General features: G+C 45.2%; 1 protein-coding gene across 1 annotated transcript in view; it reads left to right on the plus strand.

Moving 5' to 3' along the window:
* SMIM14 (small integral membrane protein 14) overlaps positions 1–22,826 on the plus strand; it is a 60,907-nt gene extending 38,081 nt beyond the window's left edge. Inside the window, exons 3-5 of the mRNA XM_056125538.1 lie at positions 9,024–9,072; positions 15,880–16,022; positions 18,388–22,826. Coding sequence (XP_055981513.1) covers positions 9,024–9,072; positions 15,880–16,022; positions 18,388–18,420 — 225 coding nt within the window. The 3' untranslated portion in view covers positions 18,421–22,826. The remainder of the gene's footprint in view (positions 1–9,023; positions 9,073–15,879; positions 16,023–18,387) is intronic.
* Positions 22,827–23,147: the final 321 nt, after the last annotated feature.

The raw sequence follows: 23,147 nt of genomic DNA on the forward strand, positions 1-23,147 counted from the left end.
ATGATGTTTCAGGCATTAAATGTTCTAATATCAGTTCTGCCAATGGTGTGACATCCCCTCCACCACTGACCCCAGTTTCCCACCCACCATCCCATCCTGTCTCTGTGCAGTAACAAATAATTTTACTTCATGTTGTTACACCACAAAGGCAAATGGAATTATCAAAACTTTGATCAGTAAGAGTTAATTTAGGATAACTGCTATTATCTCCGTGATGATGTCACTGATGTCATTGAAGACCTGCTGTGCTGGTTAGTGCTAATTGAACCTTCTGTGCTATTGTTCAGTCTCACTGAGCTTGGTGGGCTTCTCTGCAATTTTCCCATCACATTTGCTGTGATCCTACTGGGCTGATGGTACTGTGAAATTTTGACGGGTGCCATGGCCGCACACGCGGCTGTGCAGGTCCAAGAGCTATAGATCTGGAATAGTTTGGTAGCTTTGGCAGTTTGATGAGGTTTAGTTTGGAGCTGAGCCATTTCTGGTGTCTGGTGTAGCTGCGGGCTGCTGGGCCTGGAGGGAGGAAGGGGGACCTGCCCGCATTAGAGAATGACTCACAGTTGTCCGCCCGGAGCATCCGCCGGGGAAGATCCTTTGACATCATATTCTTTTTGACACATCTCTCTGGGAGGATTCTTCGCTGACAGGATGGCGGCTGTGGGTAAAGGCTGCTGGGTTTCCCATTGGGGTTGTGGGTTGGGGGGTATTTGCCCTGTCCCCATTCTGAGAATACCCCGGTGTTTTCAGCAGGTAGACTGGCCCCACCTGGGAAAAGGTGAAAAGCTTGTCATTCTTTCTGAGATTAGATGTGGAGTTGGGCCGTTTCTCTGTTGGAGGGTGTTGTGTGTGCCCAAGACTGCTGGGCCTCCAGGAAGCAAGGGGAATCTGTTCTCAAATCTCAGTGCTTTTCATCTGTATCATCCTGAAAGACTAGACTACAGCCCTGTAGTATGCTTGGTTTTGTGGTACAGTTGAATTTGCCAATTAGGAAGTGACGTTGTTCATTAAAAAAAATAATAATAATAACAACCAATAGCTGGTGCATGCCCACTGGGCCCCAAACCTAAACACTGCCAAATAAAGAAAGGGGAAAAGTAAACATTGCTGTCTCGGGCAGCTCCTCAGTGCCAACTTGACCGAGTGAACTGTTAGCAGTTGGTTGTTTTGTGTTGTTCCCATCTTTCTGACTGACCAGCAGTTGGCATCATTAACCCCCACTTGTGATGAAGCGGCCGCTGTGGGTTCGAGCGGGGCTGCCTCGCTGGAAGGGCTGCGGGGGGCGGGGAGCATCTGGAGTCATGCTCGCATTGCGGCAGTTGACGCTGACATGTGGCAGAGCCTGGCTGACGTCAGCAGCTGGAACGTATGTGTGGCGCTTTCATGTGGCTGCTCGGCCTCTCCTGGCCCCCGAGTTATTCCCAGGGCTGACAGCCTCCCGGGAGACGGCGCGGGGGAGGGGGAGGGCCAGGCAGCAGCTGGAGGCTTTTTATTTCAGTTTTTCTTCTCAGATGTTTTTTAGCCACACCTGTCAGAGCTCAGGGGGCCAGTACTGGGCGTAGTACTTGGGGAATACTACTAGCCAGGCTGGGTGTCAACTTCCGGAGGTACTGGGGGACCCTCCGGGACACTAGGGATTTTGGGGGGGGCACACCCAGCTGTGTCCAGCGCATACTGTTATCTCTGCACTCAGGGATCACTCCTGGCAGGCTCAGGGGACTCTATGGGTGCCAGACATAGACCGCTGGTCAGCCCCATATAAGGCAAGTGCCCTACCTGCTGTGCTATCTCTCTGGTGCTGAATTCCATTTATTTGGATATGTGTGTTGCTCAGGGATTGAATAATCCCCTGAGTACTACCAGGTGTGCCCCTCACCTCCCCCCAAACAAATACAAAAATAGGGAAATGTCTGCATTCCCCTTCTTATTGCCCCCCACTCAGTCAGCCTACCTCATCACCATGATGAATCACTTGGCCAGATGGACTTTTTTTTTTTTTTTTTTTTTTTTTGCTTTTTGGGTCACACCTGGCAATGCACAGGGATTACTCCTGGCTCTGCACTCTGGAATTACTCCTGGTGGTGCTCTGGAGACCAACCATATGGGATGCTGGGAATTGAACCTGGGTTGGCCGCGTGCAAGGCAAACACCCTACCCACTGTGCTATTGCTCCAGCCCCAGCCAGACAGACTTAAGTTCATCCTATATCTAAGCATTTGTTATCAGTTGGTATCAAAATAAACTATACCCAAAGGATAGCACATCTAAATTATACTGTTTAGTTTGCCAGTGCCCCAAAATTGCATGGATGATTTTTGATTCAATAAAGTTGTAGAATTCAAAATCAAAGTATTTTGTAGAGGCGCTGGAGTGATAGCACAGTGGGTAGGGCGTTTGCCTTGCATGCAGCCGACCCACGTTCGATCTCTGGCATCCCATATGGTCCCCCAAGCACTGCCAGGAGTAATTCCTGAGTGCAAAGCCAGGAGTAACTCCTGAGCATTGCTGGGTTGTGACCCAAAAAAGAAAAAATAAATAAATAAAATAGGCTTCTTTAAAAAAAGAAAAAAGGTATTTTGTAGAGGTATGGAAATATATGCAAAATTGGGGCAAGCATATACATAACATTTTAGCAAAAGTGATTCAATCTATTAATGCTAGAGATATTAAAAATTATATTTTAGGGGGGCTGGAGTGATAACACAGTGGGTAGGGCATTTGCCTTGCATGTTGCCAACCCGGGTTTGATCCCCAGCATCCCATAAGGTCCACTGAGCACTGCCAGGAGTAATTCCTGAGAGCAGAGTCAGGAAAAAGCCCTGAGCATCGCTGGGTGTGACCCCAAGAGACAAAAAGGTAAATTTGGGGGGTGGGAGAGTATAGTGAGTCAGGCACTTAGCCAACTTAGATTTGATTCCGGACTCCATATGCTGCCCTGGGCCCTATGAGGAATTAACCTTGCACACAGAGCAAGGAATAAGCTCTGAGCATCACTGGGTGCTATTCCCTCCAATTCCCCTAATCCCCCCACCAAAAAAAAAAAAAAGAAAAGAAAACTAGAAAAAATAAAGTTTGCATGGTGTTGGAACAATATATGCATGAGAAGTATAATTGAACAGTGTTGTTAACCATAGTATCTCAGCGAAAAAGGTTAAAACCCAACTTAAAGCAATTACGTACCTTTATTCTGGCATTTTTTTTCCTCCACATATATTTTAGACCACCACAGCATGTTTTTTTTTTTTGTACAAATTTACAAATATCGCAGCGAAATGAAATGCCAAGCAGAGTTTGCCCAGGAGAGCCTTTTCACAAGGCTGGTGCCCAGAGCGAGGAAAGAAGCCCTGTTCTTTCCAGAAGGTTGAAGGGAAAGTGCAGGCTTTGAAGGCCAGGGAAACAGCGCACAACCACAGACACGCAGAGATCTGTCGTCAGATGCTGGTCTCCCCCTTCTGACTGCTCAGGACTGCAATCCTGAGGGCAGCCAGTAAGCCTGAGAGCAGCCTGACCACTCTGCCGCTGCCAGGGTGAGTTAGAGAAGGGTAGGACTTAGGCGGGTAGGACAGAGGCTAAGGCACTTGCTTCTAGGTGGCCCACCCCGGTTTGACTCCTAGCATGGCATATGGTTTTTCAAGCAATACCAGGAATGAGCCCTGAGCACAGAGCCAGAAGTGAGCCCTGAGCACTGAGCCAGGGGTGAGCCCTGAGCACAGAGCCAGCGGTGAGTTGTGAGCACCATTGGTGTGGCCCAACCCACTTCACCCCCACCTGCTAAGACCAAAACAAAATAGAAATGAAACAGCACCAAGGGCATACATAATGCGAGGGGCTTGATCTCCAGTGTTCTAGCCTGCCCCATTCTCTGGAGACCCCCTGGTGTGGCAAAAAAAAAAAATGTGTATCTTGGTTCTTGGCATTAAAAGATTTACAGCAAGTTGAGTATGGGAAGAAGACCAACAAAATAATACAAAATGTCTTATTTTGTACAAGTGCATGCACCTTCAAAAATGCATCCTGGGCACATACACCAAAATGTTTACAAAAAGGTTGTCATTGCGGGATGGAGATTCTGTCCATTTTGCTCCTTGCTGTCTCTCCCTGACGACTTTAGGGGAGCTGATCCACGGACAGTTGTGGGAAGTCACTGGTTTGTCTTCATGGACGTTGGTGATTTATTTTCCCGTGAGGCTCTTTGCCACATCCTTGGATCCCTTACAGAGACTCATTATTCTGTCTTTCCTACACCCCGCATTAGAACCCATGCCCCTGTGATTTCTCTCGGTTGGAATTCGTCTAAGCTAGTCTCACTTACCGCCTTTCTCCATTTTTCCAGACGGTCTTGCTTTGGAGTTGGCAAGGAATTTGCTGATTGCAAGTAAAGTTGATATGTGCGATCCTGCTGGGGAGTTTGAAAGGGAAAGAGAAAAGCAAACAGCCTCTTACAATCTGAAGGCCGCACTTGGACAGAATGCGCCGCGGGTGGCGCTCACTAGTGACTCTGCTTAGGTTTTGACTTAAGCTACAGGCACCTGATTGCTTAACTGGAGCATTGGAGATTTTCAGTCCCCTCTATGGCTATGTTGTGTTAAGGTTGGTCAGAGTGGATGTTGACCCAGTGTTCAGCCATTAATTTGACCATGCATTTGTGCTGTTTTGGCATTTTATTTAAATAAAAAAAATAGTGGGCTATAGGGACAGTGCAAAAGTTAAGGTTCTTGCATTTAACTCTTTAAGGTGTGGGTGACCTGGGCTTGATCCCTTCTTATGGGTCCTCTGGACACTACCACGTATGAGTCTCTCCTCTCCCAAAATCTAAGTGTTTTTTGATTTGGTTTGATTTTTGACGAAGATCAAGCTGTATGGGAGACAAGCACCTTACCTAGTGTACTGTGTCTCCGGTCCCTTTTGTTTTTTGGGCCATGCTTGCCTGGTCTTTATTCTTCTTTGCTGAAAGCCTTCATGTGATTTCTACTCTCTGGATCTGTGCTCAGGGTTCACTCCTGACAAGTTATACGGGATGCCGGGGCTGGTTGCATGCAAGGCAAAAACCCTACCTGCTGAACTACTGCTCTGACCCCTGTCATTTGCTTTTATAGAAAAAAAATTTTAAAAATTTTCATTGATTTACACAAAAGCAAGCCTGATTGTTTGAGAGAATAATTTACAAAGTGATTTGCTTATTTGCTAATTCCACTGGTAGTATAAATGGCATTTTTGTGTGACACAGTAATGATAATGGCTCAATTTCTTGCCTTGTTATTTATGTTTCACATGTATTATTTAAATATGTAGATGACATTGTCCCTGCTTTGCCAGGTGAGGAGACGCAAGCTTAGAAGTGCTAATTTGCCCAGGGTCTTGAAATGAGAAATTTGTAGAGTCAAACATTTTTTTTTTTTTTTGGAGGGGAGGTCACACCTGGTGATGCTCAGGGGTTACTCCTGGTTCTGCACTCAGGAATTACTCCTGGCAGTGCTTTGGGGACCATATGGGACGCCTGGGATTGAACCCGTGTCAGTCCCATGCAGGGTACTATCGCTCTGGCAGTCAGTCAGAGCCAGGCTTAATTTTTATTGTTTGGTTTTGGGATCATGCCCGGCAACGGCCAGAGGACTACTCCTGGCACTGTGCACAGGGATCAGGTACTGAACTCAGGGATAAGGCACTGTGCTCGGCGATCAGGTACTCTACTAAGGGATCAGCACTGTGTTCCTGGGTCAGCACTATACTCGGGAATCAGGCGCTGTCCTTTGGGATCAGGCGCCTATGCCCAGGCATGCCTTTGGAGCCATGCAGACATGTACAGCAGCCTTGCAAACTGTCTCCCTGGCCGCAGTGCCAGACTTCAAATCAAGGTCTTCTTTCTGCCCTACGTAGTTGTTAGGAGCCAGCTACGTGCAGCAGTTATATGGCTGTTTCCCTGAACACCTGCGAGTTACGAGCTGCATCTTGCTTCTTGGGGAGAGGGTATCATTACCCAAGGGTGAGGCTGAATTTGAGTAGTCGGGTGCGCCTATTTTCTTTAGTTTGTACTCATTTTCAGCTCTAGGGTTTATGAGATGATCATTCCTAAATCTTTCCTAAACATCCTAAAAAGCCTCAGTACAGGGTGTACATTCCTAGAAGGGTGGTGAATTAAATTCCCCTTGTTTCGTTGTTTGTATTTTGCTACACTCAGTTGTGCTCAGGCTTGCTTCTGGCTCAGGGATCATTCCTGGGGGTACTCAGGGGATCATGCCTAGTGCCAGGGATCGAACCCAGGTTGTCCACGTGCAAGGCAAGCACCCTACCTGCTGTACTATCTGTTTAGCCCTGTTTCACTTTTAAAAACGATGTGGTTCCAAAGTTAAATTATAGGAAAAGATAGATACAGAACACCTCTCTTTTTTTGGCTTTTTGGGTCACACCCAGCGATGCTTGGGGGTTACTCTTCACTCTGCACTCAGGAATTACTCATGGCGTGGCTCAACGACCACATGGGGTGCTGGGGATTGAACCCAGGTCAGCCATGTGCAAGGCAAACGCCCTACCCACTGTGCTATCTCTCAAGCCCACAGAGAACTTCTTTAGATCCCAACTTTGTGATAATCTACACCTCTGTCCCTTCCACAAACGCTGGGTCTCTGATTTTCATTATTTTTTATTTCTCCAACCACTGTTTATGTAGATGAAAGCAAAAGGAGAGAAAGAGAATTCCTTTCTTTACAAGGGGCACTTCTATAGATCAAACCTTGGGTTGGATTGCCTGCTCCCCACCCCCGCACCCCCCTCGTTTTCTCTATCTTCAGATTTTCTTTTTCTTTTTTTTTTTTTCAAATTTTTTTTGAGGTCACACCCAGCAATGCTCAGGGGTTACTCCTGGCTCTGCACTCAAGAATTACTCCTGGCGGTGTTTGGGGGACCATATGGGATGCTGGGAATCAAACCCCGGTTGGCCACGTGCGACCACTTGCAAGGCAAACACCCTACCCGCTGTGCTATTGCTCCAGCCCCTATCTTCAGATTTTCATGAGGGAAAAAACTCATTAGTAGAGTTACCCCTTCTTCTGTTAGCTCTCTGCTGTGGGCCATTTGGGAATATAGATCATATATTCCTAAAGGAGCATATCGCAGCGGGAGTTCTGTAGCAGGTGACTTATTTTTCTAAGCCTATATTTAAATGGGTGTTGAACATCACCTTGAGTAGAAAAAATTTTTTCCGTAACCAATTAACCAACCCCTCAATATAGTTTTGTGTTTTTCATTTGGAAAGAATGTTATTCATGGTGGTAGTATTCATTTAAAATTTTATATTTAGAATTCATTTTAAAATTTAGAAAAGCTTAAAGGGCCAAAGAGATAGCTTAATAAAATCCCCCTGCCTTTTTTCGGGAGGGGGGTTCAAACCCAGCGATGCTTAGGAGTTACTCCTGGTTCATCACTCAGGAATTACTCCTGTTGGTACTCGGGGGACTATATGGGATGTAGGGGATCAAATCTGGGTGAGCTGCATGCAACGCAAATGTCCAACCGCTGTACTATTGCTCCAGCCCCAGCTTAATAAACGAGTTACATGCTTTGCATGCAAGAAGCCCCCATCCAATTCTTTTTACCACATGGTCCCCCTGGCTGCCAGGAGTAACACTGTACACAGAGCTAGGGATTGCTGCCCGAAGAAAACTAAATAACAACAACAAAAAAACCCACATATCTTTCTGGGAAGTACATATTGCTTGTGTCTTTTGGGGCCATCCCCAGCTGTGTCCAGGGATCACTCCTGAGCTCTGCTTGTGGTGCTGGGGGCAGGGTATATGGAGGGACATACTGCATGGGTTACCATGATGGAACCACGGTTGTCCTGTATAAGGCAAGCAAGCACCTAAATGCCCACTATACAGTCTCTGTCCTAATGCATTTTATTTTATTTGGGGGAGAGTGGGCTGGGGTCATACCTGGTGGTTCTCAGGGCCTTGGACAGTTTGTGGGGACCACATGGGATGCCGGGGACTTAATCCAGGTCAGTCACATGCAAGACAAGTGCCCCATGCACTGGACTCTCTCTACCTTGTGTGTATTTTATTTATTTATTTATTTATTTATTTTTGGAGGGTAATTTTTTTTTTTTAATTTTTATTAGTGAGACACCATGAGGTACAGTTGTAGACTTACAAATTTTGTGCTTGGGTTTCAATTATACAATGATCAAATACCCATCCCTCCACCAGTGCCCATTTCCCACCAGCACGGATTCCAGTATCCCTCCCACCCCCCATCCCCCCATCCCCCCTGCCTCTGTGGCAGCGCACTCCCCTCTGTTCTCTCTCTCCTTTTGAGTGTTGTGGTTTGCAAAAGTGGCAATCATGTTTGGTCTATAGTCTACTTTCAGCATGCTTCTCCCATCCTGGGAGGATCCTCCCAACACCCTTTATTTGGTGCTCCCTTCTCTATCTGAGCTGCCCTTTCCCCTAGCATGTGTGACTGGCCTCCAAGCCATGGAGCAAAATTCCTGGTACTAATCTCGGCCAGCCATTCTTGGGTGTTAGTCTCCTATTTTGTTACTTTATGTTCCCCAGATAAATGCAATCTTTCTATGTCTATCCCTCTACTTCCGACTCATTTCACTTAACATGATACTTTCCATGTAGTACCACTTGTATGTAAATTTCATCTTTTCTAACCGCTACATAGTATTCCATTGTGTAAATGTACCAAAGTTTTTCCTTAAGCAGTCCTCTCTTCTCAGGCACTGAGATTACCCATGACATTCTTCAAAGAAATGGAGCAAACACTCCTGAAATTTATATGGAACAATAAGCCTCCACAAAAACTAAAGCAATTATTGGGAAAAAGAAAATGGGAGGAATCAACCTCCCTAACTTCAAACTCTACTACAAAGCAGTAATAATTAAAACAGCATGGTACTGGAACAAAGGCAGAGCTGCAGACCAATGGAACAGGGTCGAATATACTGACATCTCCCCCCCAAGCATATGTATTTGATTTTTCACTAGGAGCGTTGCTCACTTTCCTCTCTTCTTCCTTTACAGTTGAGGCAGTCCCAGTCCTACTGCACAGACACAGAATGTCTTCAGGAACGTAAGTAGTCATGGCACAAAAAAAGTCTACTGAATGAATAGTGATCTCTTGGGATGCACCATTGTCTATTCATTGGATCACTGGCAGTTCTCGGGGAACCACCTGGGGTTCCAGGGATCCAACTTAGGTCGGCTGCATGCAACGCAAATGCCCTACCCTCTGTACTATCTCTGTAGCACCAGTGTTGAAATGGTTTCTCTTTGTTGAACTTTTAGGTTCCTGATAGATTTCTAAAATTTTTTGCAGTTATAAGCTTGCAACATGCTGTATAATAAAGACTTCTGCAGTGGTGAGAGGTTGCATTATTAATAGATTGGTGCTTACCTTTTAACATCCCTGACACTAAGCCCACTTTGGTCCATGAAACCAAAACAGAACATGTTAGCATGCCAATGGAGCTTGGCCTTGCTTGATTTATGACTGTTACTGCTTTGTGAACTATCACATCAGATTCCATACAGGTAATACACATCACCTGGAGGAGTATGAGCTGGAGCTGTGCCTTGGGTCGAGAGGACTTTGCTCAGCTCAGAGCCCAGGTCACAGCGGCAGAGCCCTGACTCGGGGTTTCTGAGAAGCCCCCACAAGTGTGGAGGTGGGGGCTTTGGGGATCCTGGGGGGTAGTTCCAGCCCTCAGATTTATCCTGCTGCTCCTCTGCCAGCGCTCATTCACCTTCAGCCGGGCCCTCTGACAGGCAGGTCATCAGAAACCTGTTCTTCTAGTAAGAGGTAATCACACTGAAATCCCGACAAGGAAACAAGTGTTTATTACATCGGTGGCATTAGGGACCTTTGAGCCAGTCCCACCTGTGAACCAAAGGCTCTCTTATTTCTGTGGGTGAAATTTCACTTAATCTAAAGACAAAGCGCTGGGGCTTGAATATTAATTTAGTATATTTATATGGCCAGCTCCCTCTCTCTTTCTCTCTCTCTCTTTTGTTTTAGAATGTGATGGAAATCCTTTTTTGAGGGTCATGTTTTTAAGTGGCTTCAACAGATGTTTCCTCTTGGTGATGGAATTACTTTTTTGTTTGTTTGTTTGTTTTATACTTGGGTCACACCCTGTGGGGATGCTCATCAGAGCTTACTCCTGGCTCTGTGCTCAAGGATCACTCCTGAAGAGCTCTGAGGACCCTTTGAGATACCGGGGATTGAGGTAGGGTCAGCAAGACAAGCACCTACTCATTTGAACTATGGCTCAAGCTCCTAGAATTACTAAAAAAATTTTTTTTTTTTTGATTTTGTTTTCTGAGCCATACCCAGTGGTACTCAGGGGCTATACTTGACTCAGGGATCACTCTTGGTGGTGCTTGGGGGACCATATGGGATGCTGGGGATGGAACCTTGGTATGCCATGTGCTCCAGGCCCCATACTTGTTTGTATAGTCTAAATTTGCACCAGTGATCAGACATGCATTACCTATTTATAGGTATATAGACATACATAATCAGTTCTCACAAACCATTTCTTCTCAGCTTAGTGATTTTTTTTTTCTTTTTTTAAATTTTGTTTCAAACCTGACAGTGCTCAGGGATCACTTCCGGCTCTTCACTCAGGGCCCCAGGGGACCATATGGGGTGCCAGGAATCAGGCCCGAGTTTGGCACATGCAAAGGCAAACATCCCTCTCGCTGTACTATCATTCCAGTCCAAGACTCAGTGATTTTTGCCAGACTAGATCCGAGAATATCTGACAACTGTTTCTGGTAGAAGGTTCACCTGGAGCGACCCATGGGGCCAAGGCCCAGAGTGGGCTGGAGAGGGCAACACCCACCCAGCACCTGCCATGCTCGCCACCCAGGAAGCCTGAACCTCAGTGATGCCTTGGGCCAGGGGCTTTGTGGGCACAGACCCTCAGGCCACTGGCCTCGGGAGGGGAGCTTGGTCTCTGCTTTGCCTCTGCTCCTTGGGGGAGGAGGGGGACAGCTCGAAGTTCCAGCCTGCTAATCGGAGAACAAAATGCTGATAACCAGGGTCCATCTTTTGCTAGGTCAGGGCCCATCAAGCATCACCTCATCACTCTAAGCTCTGGGGTGGTTGCAGGGTGCTCCTTGGGATATGAAGACATTCTTCTCAGGGCTCGAGCAGGAGGACAGTGGGAAAGATAGATGTGTGCTCCCTCCCCCTGCCGACTTCTCCGGGAGAGCTGAGCCACATACAATTGCAGGAAATCACTGGTTTGGGTGCAGAGCCAGGAGTAAGCCGTGCGCACAGCTGGGTGTGCGCCCCCCTCTCCCCAGCCAGTATCCCCCCACCCCCGCCCCTCCAATAGACATTCTTATCCCTATCAGGAAATTCTAAAGGCCTGGGAAGCCGCGAGCCAGGAATAGACACCAGTCATGGATGTCTGAGCTCACAGGCCACATTGTACGTGTCCGAGATCATTTCGCGGAGTGTGCCGCTCTGCTCTTCACTCAGTAACAAGAATCGAATTGCAGTTTCTTAGCATCTCAGCTGGGTGCTTCATCCGTCATGCTGAGCCGGATCCCCTGCACGTTGCTGCAGAACCCTGCCTGCAGACCTGACTCAATTTTGCAGTGAATCGGCTGAAAATGGGGAGCTGCTGTGAGGGCAGTGTCATTCCAGGCTGCATGCCCGCCCCTCCCCCACCCGCTCCACACACTGAGGATTACAGCCCCGGCCTCTGACTGCCCTCACTGTTGTGCCCATCTTTTCCCACTGGAACCCGATACATTTATAGAAATAATCCCGCATGGCCTGCCAGCTCCCGTTGGCTCCCACAGTGGTCCTCTCGACTTTCATTTTCCTGTGGCCAGCCAAGTTGGTGGCCTCATTGGGAAATTTTTTTTCCTTTCATTTTTAAAATTTAATTGTAGCACTGTAGCACTGTTGTCCCGTTATTCATCGATTTGCTCGAGTGAGCACCAATAACGTTGTTACTGTTTTTGGCACATCGAATAAAAATATCATGGGTAGCTTGCCATGCGGGTGAGATACTCTCGGTAGCTTGCTGGGCTTTCCGAGAGGGGCGGAGTAATCGAACCCAGGTTGGTTGCGTGCAAGGCAAACGCCCTACCCACTGTGCTATCGCTCCAGCCCAAAATTTTATTATTATTATTATTATTATTATTATTTTTGCTTTTTGGGTCACACCCAGCAATGCTCAGAGGTTACTCCTGACTGCACTCAGGAATTACTCCTGGCAGTGCTTGAGGGACCATGTGGGATGCCAGGGATTGAACCCGTGTTGGCTGCGTGCAAGGCAAATACCCTACCCACTGTGCTATTGCTCCAGCCCCTAATTTTTATTATTATTATTTGTTTTGGGGGCATACTCAGAAATTCTCAGGTGTTATTCCTGGCTCTGCACTCAGAAATTCCCATAGGTGATGCTCGGGAGACCATATGGGATGCTGGGGATTGAACCCAGTCAGCCTCATGCAAGGCAAATGCCCTACCCACTGTACTATCATCCGGCCCAATTTTTGTTGTTTATTTTGAAAGTGGTGGTTGGGCCAGCCTGGCTCGGGACTGCTGCTGGCTCAGTGCTCAGGATTCCAGTGCCATTGTTCTTGGAGGGACTGTGAACTGTCGGGGGTTGAACCCGGGGCTCTCGAACTCAAGTGTGTGTTGCAGTGCTTTGAGCCATCTCTCCACCTTGTCTACAAGTAAGGTGTCTCCAACCTCTTATTTGTAGGACTTGCTTTTTTGCTTATCACCAGAGACTCAACACGGAAGCAGGCACCCTTCAGAGGTGCTAGAGACACCCCTCTCTTTCTTCTCCCGCCTCTAGGTCAGTCACCAGTGATGCGGGCCTGTTACCTCTTGGCTAGCTGAGGGGTTCACGCCAGCATGTTCGCGCTCGGTCAGCTGTGCTCTCGTTCTCACGAACACCACCTGTGACTGACCTTTGTTAGGTACCTCTGCAAGCCAGGCCTTACACAAACTGCTTTTCATGCCCTGTCCATTTTAACCCTTGCAGCTGTTCTACAAGATGATAATAGATATTTTCATGTCACAGGGAGAGAACTTGAGGCACAGAGACTAAGAAGTGGCAGAGTTGAACTGCTGTTAGATGGTCTCACTTCTTTGAATGTTTTGGACCATACCCAGCGAAGCTCAGGGGTTACTCCTGGCTCTGCACTCGGGACCATAAGGGATGCTGGGGATCAAACCAAGTCAGCCACATGCAAGACACACACCTTACTCTCTGTACTATCTGTCCGGCTCAGAAGATGATGGCAGTTCTTAAAAAATAAATGATCTGGAGGCAGAGACAGTAAAGTGGGTTAAGGTTCCTGCTTGCGTGCAGCTAACTGGTTTCAGTGCGTGGTATCACATAGGGCCCCCTGAGCCCTGCCAGGAATGATCCCTGCCACAGAGCCAGCAGTCAGCCCTGAACACAGCAAGGTGCGGTTAAGAAATGAAAAGATAAAAGGAGAAAAGAAAAGAAATTCTGGGTGGGAGGGCTAGCTCAAGGGCTGAGCATATGCTTTGCATGTTGGAGCCTTGGGTTTGGTGCCTGCGACCATAGGATTCCTCTTCCCCAGGAGTGGCCCCTGAGTTCTGCCAAACATTCATGATGTGATTAGAAATGTCACACAGCCTAAAGACAGGAGGAGACGTGCATGGGGGAATTGGAGTTGTACCAGGAGAGGAAAGCTGGATACAGGTGAATAGATGAAGGTCAGTTTGGGTGGTGAGATAGCTCTCTGGGCTGAAGCGCCCAGCTTTTATCTCATTGAGCACTGCAGCTGGAGCTTCTAAGTGTTGCAGTCAAATGTATGTGAATCCTGGCCATCACGACACAGCAACAGAAGGGAAGGGAATTTTCACTCTTAAAACATGTGTTTTGGGGCTGGAGTGATAGCACAGCGGGTAGGGCATTTGATTTGCACGGGCATTTGATTTGCACGCAGCCAACCTGGGTTCTATTCCCAGCATTCCATATGGTCCCCCAGCAACACCAGGAGTGATTTCTGAGTTCATGATCCAGGAGTAAGCCCTCTGCATTTCTGGGTGTGACCCAAAAAGCAAAGAATAATACTAAAATTAAAACATGCGTTTTGGGGCCAGAGCAATAGTGCAGTGGGTAAGGTGTTTGCCTTGCACACAGCCAAGCCAGGTTCCACCCTTGGCATCTCAAACCCCACCAGGAGTGATCCCTGAGTGCAGAGTCAGGAGTAAGCCCTCAGCTCCACTGGGTGTGCCCCCTAGCTCCTCGAAAAAGTTCCCCTTGACCCAGAGAGATAATACAGTGAATAAGGCGCTTGCTTTACACCCACACATGTGGCTGATCAGGTTCAGTCTCTAAGAGTGCTCCCTGAGCACAGAGCCAGCAGTACCAGCAATAGTACAGTGGGTAGGATGTTTGCCTTGTATACAGCTGACCCAGGTTCAATCCCCGGCGTCTCATAGTGGTCCCCCGAACTTTGATTAGAAATGATCCCTGAGCACAGAGCTAGGAGTAAGCACTGAGTACCCTCCAGATGTGGCCCAAAACAGAACAAAACAACAACCCCCCCCAAAAGAAAAACCAACCCAAAAACTCCACATTTTTTTAAGTTTTAAAATTTTAAAGTTTTTTTTTTCTTTTTGGTTCAACCTGGCGATGCTCAAAGGTTACTTACTTCTGGCTCTGCGCTCAGGAATTACTGTTGATGGTGCTTGGGGGACCTTAGGGGGTGCTGGGGATTGAACCCAGGACAGCCACATGGAAGGCGAACGCCCTATCTGCTGTGCTATCGTTCTGGCCCCTTAAAATTTAAAAGATCTTAAAATAAGATTACCTAGGATTAATCAAGGAAAGATTAACTGCACCCTTTATATATTATTAATTTGAATGAATATTTATACCCCGTACGGTTCCCTGAGCCCCACCGTGAGTGATTCCTGAGCATAGAGCTAGAAGCCCTGAGCATCGCTGATATAAGTCCAAAATCCAAAAATAAATAAGAATAAAATTTTCATTTAATAGGTTTAGGCTTATGATTTTTTATATCCTTCCTTCCTTCTTTCCTTCCCTCCTTCCTTCCTTCCTTCCTTCCTTCCTTCCTTCCTTCCTTTCTTTTTTATTTCTTTCCCACAACCAAAAAAGTGTGCATCTGGCCAGTGAGTGTTACTGCGGTTGTCGACATGACCTGTGCCCCAGCCCTTCGGCCTCGTCCACCCAACTTCTTCAACCATGTAGGTTAGGTGCGCTCACGGGAGGAAAGGGATGTTGAATGCTTGCCAGTGGGTTCTTATAATAATTCATACTTTTTTATTTTAATATCTCAGATTTTAGTTAGAATATTTTCATCTTGTAACTCCAGGGGACTAAACCAGGACCTCACGTGTACAAAGCATATGCTCTACCATCGCGTCTCCTCCCTGGCCCATTAATTCCATTTTGGGGGGATAATTGGGGGGACCACACCTGATCATGTGTGAGTGCTGCTCCCAACACGGTGCTCCAGGATTGATGCTGGCATGCTCGGGGATCTGTATGGTACCACGATCCTTCCCTGCCAGCAGAGTGTGCGTGCTTCCATCCTCCAAGCTAGCTGTCCCGCTCCCAGTTTTTGACATTGACATTTAAACAGCCTTTGTTTTTGTTGTAAAAATAAACTAGAAAAAATTATTAAAATTTTTTTTTTTAAAAAAGGTCCTTTGTTGGGACCAGATTGCAGCGGGTAGGATGCTTGTCTTGCCTGTGGCAGCCCGGGTCTGCTCCCTGAGCAAAGCTGGATGTGGCCCCAAACAAACAAAAAAGGATTTGTTTTCATACTTCTCTAAATAATACTGTGGTCAGTGCTATTGGATTTTGTTGCAAATACTTAATTTTTTTCTTCTTCTTCTCTTCAGTCCCAGGCCCATCTACTGACAATGGCATCAGTATCACCATGATCTTGATGGCCTGGATGGTCATTGCAGTCATCCTGTTTCTCCTGAGACCTCCTAATCTAAGAGGATCCAACTTCACTGGGAAACCAGCCAGTCCGCACAACGTAAGTGTTCTAGGCTAGAATTTCCTTGGGTTAGTCAGTGGGCAGGTGTCGATGGGAACAGGGAAGTGGGGTTTGGATTTTTTGGTGAAAAGTTCTTTGGGGCCACAGCCAAGTGGTGCTCAGGGCTTATTCCTGGCTCAGCACTCGGGGATCACTCCTGGTGGACTCAGGGGACCATATGGAGTGCCAGGATTTGAACTTGAGTTAGCCACTTGCAAGGCAAGCACCCTACCCACTGTATTAACCCTCCGGCTCCCTAGGTACCAACTTTAATAAACTTCATTGAAAGATTTATATATATATATATATATATATATATATATATATAGTATTCCCCACACACACACTTGATTTCGGTGGTTGTTTTAAAATATTTCTGTGGCTGAGTCACTTGTTGAATTATTCCACAAAATTTCTATAAGCTTTTCATGTGGAATTTTCAAATGATTGCTTCGGGGACCAGACCTAATCGTGTGTGGGTGTCAGTCCAAAATCCAAAAATAAGGAAGAATGAAAATCTTCATTTAATCGATTTGAGTTAGCCCAAATGATTGCACTTGACTCAATCCTTTGTTGTTACCCTTAGGAAGATGTAGTGGGGAGGCAGAGTTGTGGTGTTCATCAATGTTTGGATGCTTATTGTGTGTGCTTTTAGTTTTTGTTGTTACAGTTGTTGTTGCGTTAGGAGTAGTAAACTTAGGTATATAGTATTGCTGAATTTTAACCAAAAAGGAAGGAGTTAGCTCTATAGAGCCTGGCGCTATTGAGATAGTTCAATGCATAGGGTTGTGCTGTCTCTCTGGCCCCAACAAAATGTTCTTTTGTTTGAATCTAGAAGTAGAGTGTTTTTAAACGCCCAGGTTTGGGGCCTGAGCTCGGTGGACCGGAGTGCATGCTTTGAATGCAGGAGGCCTGGGGTCCATCCCCAGTAACTCAGGGTCAGGGCTGGAGCAATAGCACAGCGTGTAGGGCATTTGCTTTGCTTGTGGCCAACCCAGGTTCAATTCCCAGCATCGCCTGTGGTCCCCTGAGTACCGTCAGGGGTGATTCCTGAGTGCAGAGCCAGGAGTAACCCCTATTTATTGCTGGGAGTGACCGAAAAAGCAAAAAACAAAACAAAACAAAACAAAAAAACTCAAGATCTCCCTAGTTCTGGGTGCAGCCATAAACAACAGCAAGGTAGTTTCTTCTGCTTCTACCTCTGGGTTGTGGGGAATCCCCGAGTGATCAGGGAGTGGTTGCCTAGAGTAGAAGGAACCCCCACACTGCTTCCCCGACACTGATGTGAGAAACAGTCTCAGGGCTGGAGACAGAGTCCAGAGAGCTCACCGCCTTGCTCTTAGAAAACTTTTTCTAAAAAAAAAAAAAACCTTTTTCTTATCCACATCTTGTCACCCTTGGACACTTTCTCCCTCCTTTCAAATCACAGAGAAGAATAAGACAAACAGGGACCAGAGCAATAGTACAGAAGGTAGGACATTTGCCTTGCACATGGAAACCCAGGTTCAATCCAGCACTCCGTATGGTCCCCCAAGCCCTATCAGGATTGATCCCTGAGCACAGAGCCAGAACTAAGGCCTGAGAGCATCACTAGATGAGGGGAAAAAAAAAAAAAGGAGTCAAACACTGGAGAATTGCACTGTTGAAAATGTACATGAGCTGGAGCAATAGTTTAGTTTAATTGCTTTTTGGGTCACACCCGGCAATGCACAGAGGTTATTCCTGGCTCATACACTCAGGAATTACTCCTGGCGTTGCTTGGGGGACCATATGGGATGCTGGGAATTGAACCTGGGTCGGCCGTATGCAAGGCAAATGCCCTACCCACTGTGCTGTTGCTCTAGACCCTGGAGCAACAGTATAGTGGTACAGTAGGTAGAGCATTTGCCTTGTATGTGGCTGACTCAGGTACAATCCCCAGCATCCCATATGTTTCTCCTGACCACCACCAGGAGTAATTCCTGAGTGCAGAGCCAGGCGTAGCCTCTGAGCATCGCTGAGTGTGATCCAAAAGCAATAAAGAAAAGAAAAGAAAATGCACGAAAGTTCCAAATAGGTTTCTGGGATGCAGGTTAAGGGACGTTGCTCTTAGACTGCTTGCACTGGGATGGAAGAAAGTTCAAGGGGTGGAGCAGTAGCATAGAGGGTCAGGCACTTGTCTCACATATGGCAGACCCAGGTTTGACCTCCAGCACTTCCTAGGGTATCGCAAGCCCCACCAGCGTGATCCTCCCTGAGTACAGTTCTGAGTACAGTTCTGAGTACAGAACAAGGAATAAGATTTGAGCACTACAAGTCTTGAACAAAGAAAAAAAGTTTTAAAAGAAAAAAAGTCAATTCATATTTTTTCTCTTTCTGATGTTAGGGACAAGATCCACCAGCCCCTCCTGTGGACTAACTTTGTGATCTGGAAATTGAGAATAATTAACACCTTGCACGACCAAATGAACGAAGATGACCAGAGTACTTTTAACCCCGTTAGAACAGTTTTTCTTTTTGCATTTGAATATGGGATGGTCTTGTTTTCATGAGCTTCTAGAAATGTCACCTGCAAGCTTCTGCTGTTTTCTGTTATCACTATTCTTCATTACAATTTATTTGAGTAAATGATTATATTTAAAAACAATTTACACGGGATTTTTTTGGTTATCCTAAGCTTAAACATTCCATTCATTCTCTTTATAATTGTGTTCATATTTTTTTTAAAATGATTTCTGACCTGATTGAGAGATTTGAGATATATGCATTTAAATATTTTAGTCTTACTAGGTTTTTTAATTTCCTTTTTTTCTCCCCAATCAATATTTATAAAGTTATTTGGGGTTTTCTGAGATTATATGAAAGAAAATTCTAACTACATTGTATTTACATGTACCTAGAAGTTTGGTTTGTGGAGGGAGTGGAAGTTTTCTCTAGTTTTGGGGATGATGGCAACATTTGAAATATTTTATTAGTTACAGCTAAAATCTCTAGCATTCACTAGAATTGGCTATGTGGTTAGGAAAGGAGATGGGAAGAAGTAAATTTGTTGTTTACTACGTTTTCTACTCCCACACAAATGTGTCTAATGTTAAGAAATCTTTAAATAAACATGATTTAAATATGGTCGATGATTTACTGCCCACTAATGACATTTGTAATGCACTGCACAAGAGCCTCACAGATTCATGGAAAGAGTAGAAAAATAAATTCTTTCTGCCTTTGCCAGGTTTAAGCGACACTTTATTTTTAATATGGTGCCTCTCTGGATGCTTCTTTCTGTTCTAATACTTCTCTCTTAAACAAAACAGTCTTGAAATTTTGGAGGTGTCTATGATATTTGAATGCCTATTTACTTATTTACCTGATTTTTTTCTTCAAAGAAACATTTTTTTTCTCCAGTCTTTTGTTATCCTTTGGCTTTAAGATTATTGAATGGGTTCTTGGCGTTTTCCAAGGGAAAAGAAGGAAAATGAAAAAACAATTAAGGTAGGACCAGAGCACAGCAGTGGGTAGAGTACCCCATCTTGTCCCCTGGGTCCTGCTAGGAGAGATGACAAGCACAGAACCAGAAGTAAGCCCTGAGCACCCCAAGGGATGGCCCCAGCACCCCTAACCTCCCAGAGAAGGTTTTTTTTCTCACCCTGTATCTCATTCTTGTTTGGTAATGGAATGGACAGGGGTAGGTAGGAGGATTAATATAAGTAAAAATTTTAATTGAATTTATTCTTAAAAAGGGGAATTAAAAAAACATTGTTTTTCTCAGAAAGAAAATAAATACAAATTGCACTTTTTACCAAAAAAGTCCGCATGACCTATGTGGAAGTTTCCCCTTAAATAATTACAAATGAAAATATGCAGGCAAGAAGATAATTTATTATCAATGTAAGGGTTCCCTCCCCCCCCCCAATTCATCTAGCAATCCACTGTATAGATCTGAGAAATTATTTATATGAATTGAATTATACTGTTTAAGAGTCTCTGGTGCAATTGTGTAATGTTGTCCATAAGGTTATTTCCGCCCCCTTTAGTATGATTACATTATAGGCCATAACTTCGCAAGGGCTTGGTTTCATTATATAAACCAGTGTGGACTGCTGTATTTCTTATGTTTCTTGGCTTTCTGATCAAATTCTTGAAATAACATGACCAACTCTTTTTTTCTTTCTTTTTTCTTTTCTCTACTGAATCACCGTGAATTACAGTCAGTCATGATTTAGTTTCAGGTATACAGTGTTCCAACACCAATCCACTTCCTCCACTAATGTCCTCGGTTTCCCTCCCACCCCGCTTCCTGCCCTTTTCTTTTCTTTTCGGCTCTGGGTTTACAGCACTCTCACTGATAGGGTATCACTCGTATCCCTTTAGTATCCCCTTCCCTGTCCTATCCCCCTCAGTGGCTTGCCTCCTACTGAAGATCAGTTCTCATGCTTTTTGTTCTGTTGCCTTTGAGCATTTATTATTCCCCTACTGTGTTTATATCCCATATATGAGAGAATTTATTCTGTGTAACTCTCTATGATCAACTATTAGTGACTTGTGTAACCTGAAGGGCATGGTGTAGCCTAATGTAGGCAAGTCAAACCCAGATGAATAAACACCAGAGTTAAGGTTTTCCTCACGTGACCTACCTACCTACCAGAAGCTTTCCTAGTTCTAGAGCTGTTCAAGTTTTTTTTTTCTTTTTGGGTCACACCTGGCAATGCACAGGGGTTACTCCTGGCTCATGCACTCAGGAATCACTCCTGGCGGTGCTCGGGGGGGCCATATGGGATGCTGGGGATCGAAGCCAGGTCGGCTGCGTGCAAGGCAAATGCCCTACCCCCTGTGCTATCGCTCCAGCCCCATAGAGCTGTTCAAGTTTTTAAATCAAAAAGAGGTGGATTGGCATAAAATAGAGCAACCTTGCGATAAGCATGCCTTTTTCCTGGCAGGCTTCAGAATTTGGGGGCTTGCAGTTATATCCTGTCAGTTTGTTTTTTAAAAACCACAAGGAAGCAAACTCTGGTAGAGATGCATGATATAGTCATGGAACCTACCATTACAAATGGTTGGAATTTGGCGATGATTGAAGAAGTAGCATGACTTGGAAGTAGAAACATATCCTCTGAGCTAGAGCCTTAGAATCCAGATTCTTTTCTCTTTTTTTCTTTTCTGTATTCTTGTTTACTCCTTGATGCCCCTGATTTTTGAGTTGTATTGTTTTTGTTTTTCCCTGGTGCCAAGAACTAAGTGCCAGGGTTGGAGAGCTAGTCCTAAGGGCTAGAGCTTGCTTGGCCTGTATCCTGGAGTCCCTCGGTTCAATCCCTTGCCACATGACCCCAACAACTGTACAGGTGTAGCCCAAGTAGCCCCTCAGCACTGCTGATAGGACGCTACCCCCCAGCCAAACATCAAACCCTATGTTACCAGATCTCCACCTCCCACACCTGGACATGTGGATTCTTAATCCCAGTCTCTCGTTCTGTCATGTATACTTAATGGTCATCCAGACTTTTCATCTTTTCATATATGGACCATTCACTTAATTAGTAACAAAAGTTCAGAGTGAACTATTTAGTCTTAGGGGTTTGGGTGTTTTTTGATGGTTTGTTTTGTTTTTGGCTTTTGGCTTGTAAGATTTTCTTCACATTTTGGATAAAGACAGTCCACGACTGCACACAATGTATTCCTGTTAGCCTAACTAGTAATTTAGATTATTGTATTCTTCAAGCTTCTACATGTGGCCTTTTATTGAGCGCACTTACTCAGTACTTGGCCTGTAAACATTTTGCCTAAACCGTAGCTACAACCATTTAAAAATAAATCGGTGTGCTGGGAATGTGTCTCAGTGGTAGAGCATCTGACTTCCATGTATGAGGCCCTGGGTTCAAGACTGGGTCGAGCACAGGGCCAGGAGTAGATCCTGAGCACCACTAGGGAGGGCCTAAAAGGCAACAACAATAGCAAAATTAAATCTGGAAACAGTACAGTACAAGACTAAATATTTGAGGTTTAGCTCTTAAGCATTCTACAAATGCCATTGTTTCAGAGTAATTTTTTAAATTTTTTTTTGCTTTTTGGGTCACACCTTGCATTGCACAGGGGTTTCTCTTGGCTCATGCACTCAGGAATTACTCCTGGCAGTGCTCAGGGGACCATATGGGATGCTGGGAATCGAACCCGGGTTGGCCCGCGCAAGGCAAATGCCCTACCCGTTCGTTGTACTATTACTCCAGCCCCAAGACTAATTTTTTTAATGCAAAATAACATTTTTTCTTGATGGAAAAAGTTAACATTGAAACTGTATTAGGAAAGATTTTTATTATGAATATAGCCAAACACTATCTCTGAGTTGCAGAGGTTTTCCAAAGTAGCTATTAAGTTACAGCTATTCCTTGGTTACTTTTATTGTCCTTGTGGTATGCAATATTAGTGTTTATAGAATCACAAATATTTTACATTTTCAAAGGAACCTAAGAACCTTGAATGAAAAATCTTTCACTCTAAGTGGATTATGTGCAAAAATTTGATCAAATTCAAGAAGCGAAGCTGTAACTTGAAGAGAAAAATAAAGCGTTTACAATTAAATTTTTGTTGTTGCAGTACTATTCCTGAATAATAGGTCTTCTGTATTTGTTAACCATGTCTGATTATTTGTTCCAAGCAAAAGTGGTCATGTGATATGCTAAATATTAATTGCTGTTTAAGTATTTAAATCATGCCAAACAAATCATGTCTATGCCATTCAGGTTTATTGTAATCTTTTATTGAGTTCTTGGACTGGGATAAAGGGCTTGTACTATGCACTTTTTATTAATGAATAAATAGAAAACATTAGTAACACCCATTGTTTTTTGTTTGGCTTTTGTGGGAAGAGAAGCAAGCATTTTGGGGCTCAGTAAAACATTAATGTCCTTTACTAAGTTTTGTTGTTGTTTTGGGGCACACCAAGCGATGCTCAGAGCTACTCCTGGCTCTGCACTCAGAATTACTCCTGGCGGTGCTTGGGGGACCATATGGGATGCCAAGGATCAAACCAGGGTTGGCTGTGTGCAAGGCAAGTGCCCTAACCACTGTACTGTTTCTCCAGCCCCTAAAGTTTGTTATTTGGAGACTATTTTTTTGTTGTTGTTGAGTTGAGGATTGAGTTTTCCTCCCCGCCCC

The sequence above is a fragment of the Sorex fumeus genome, unplaced genomic scaffold (genome assembly GCF_029834395.1).
Source record: "Sorex fumeus unplaced genomic scaffold, SorFum_2.1 ptg000055l, whole genome shotgun sequence".
Taxonomy (NCBI): Eukaryota; Metazoa; Chordata; class Mammalia; order Eulipotyphla; family Soricidae; genus Sorex; species Sorex fumeus.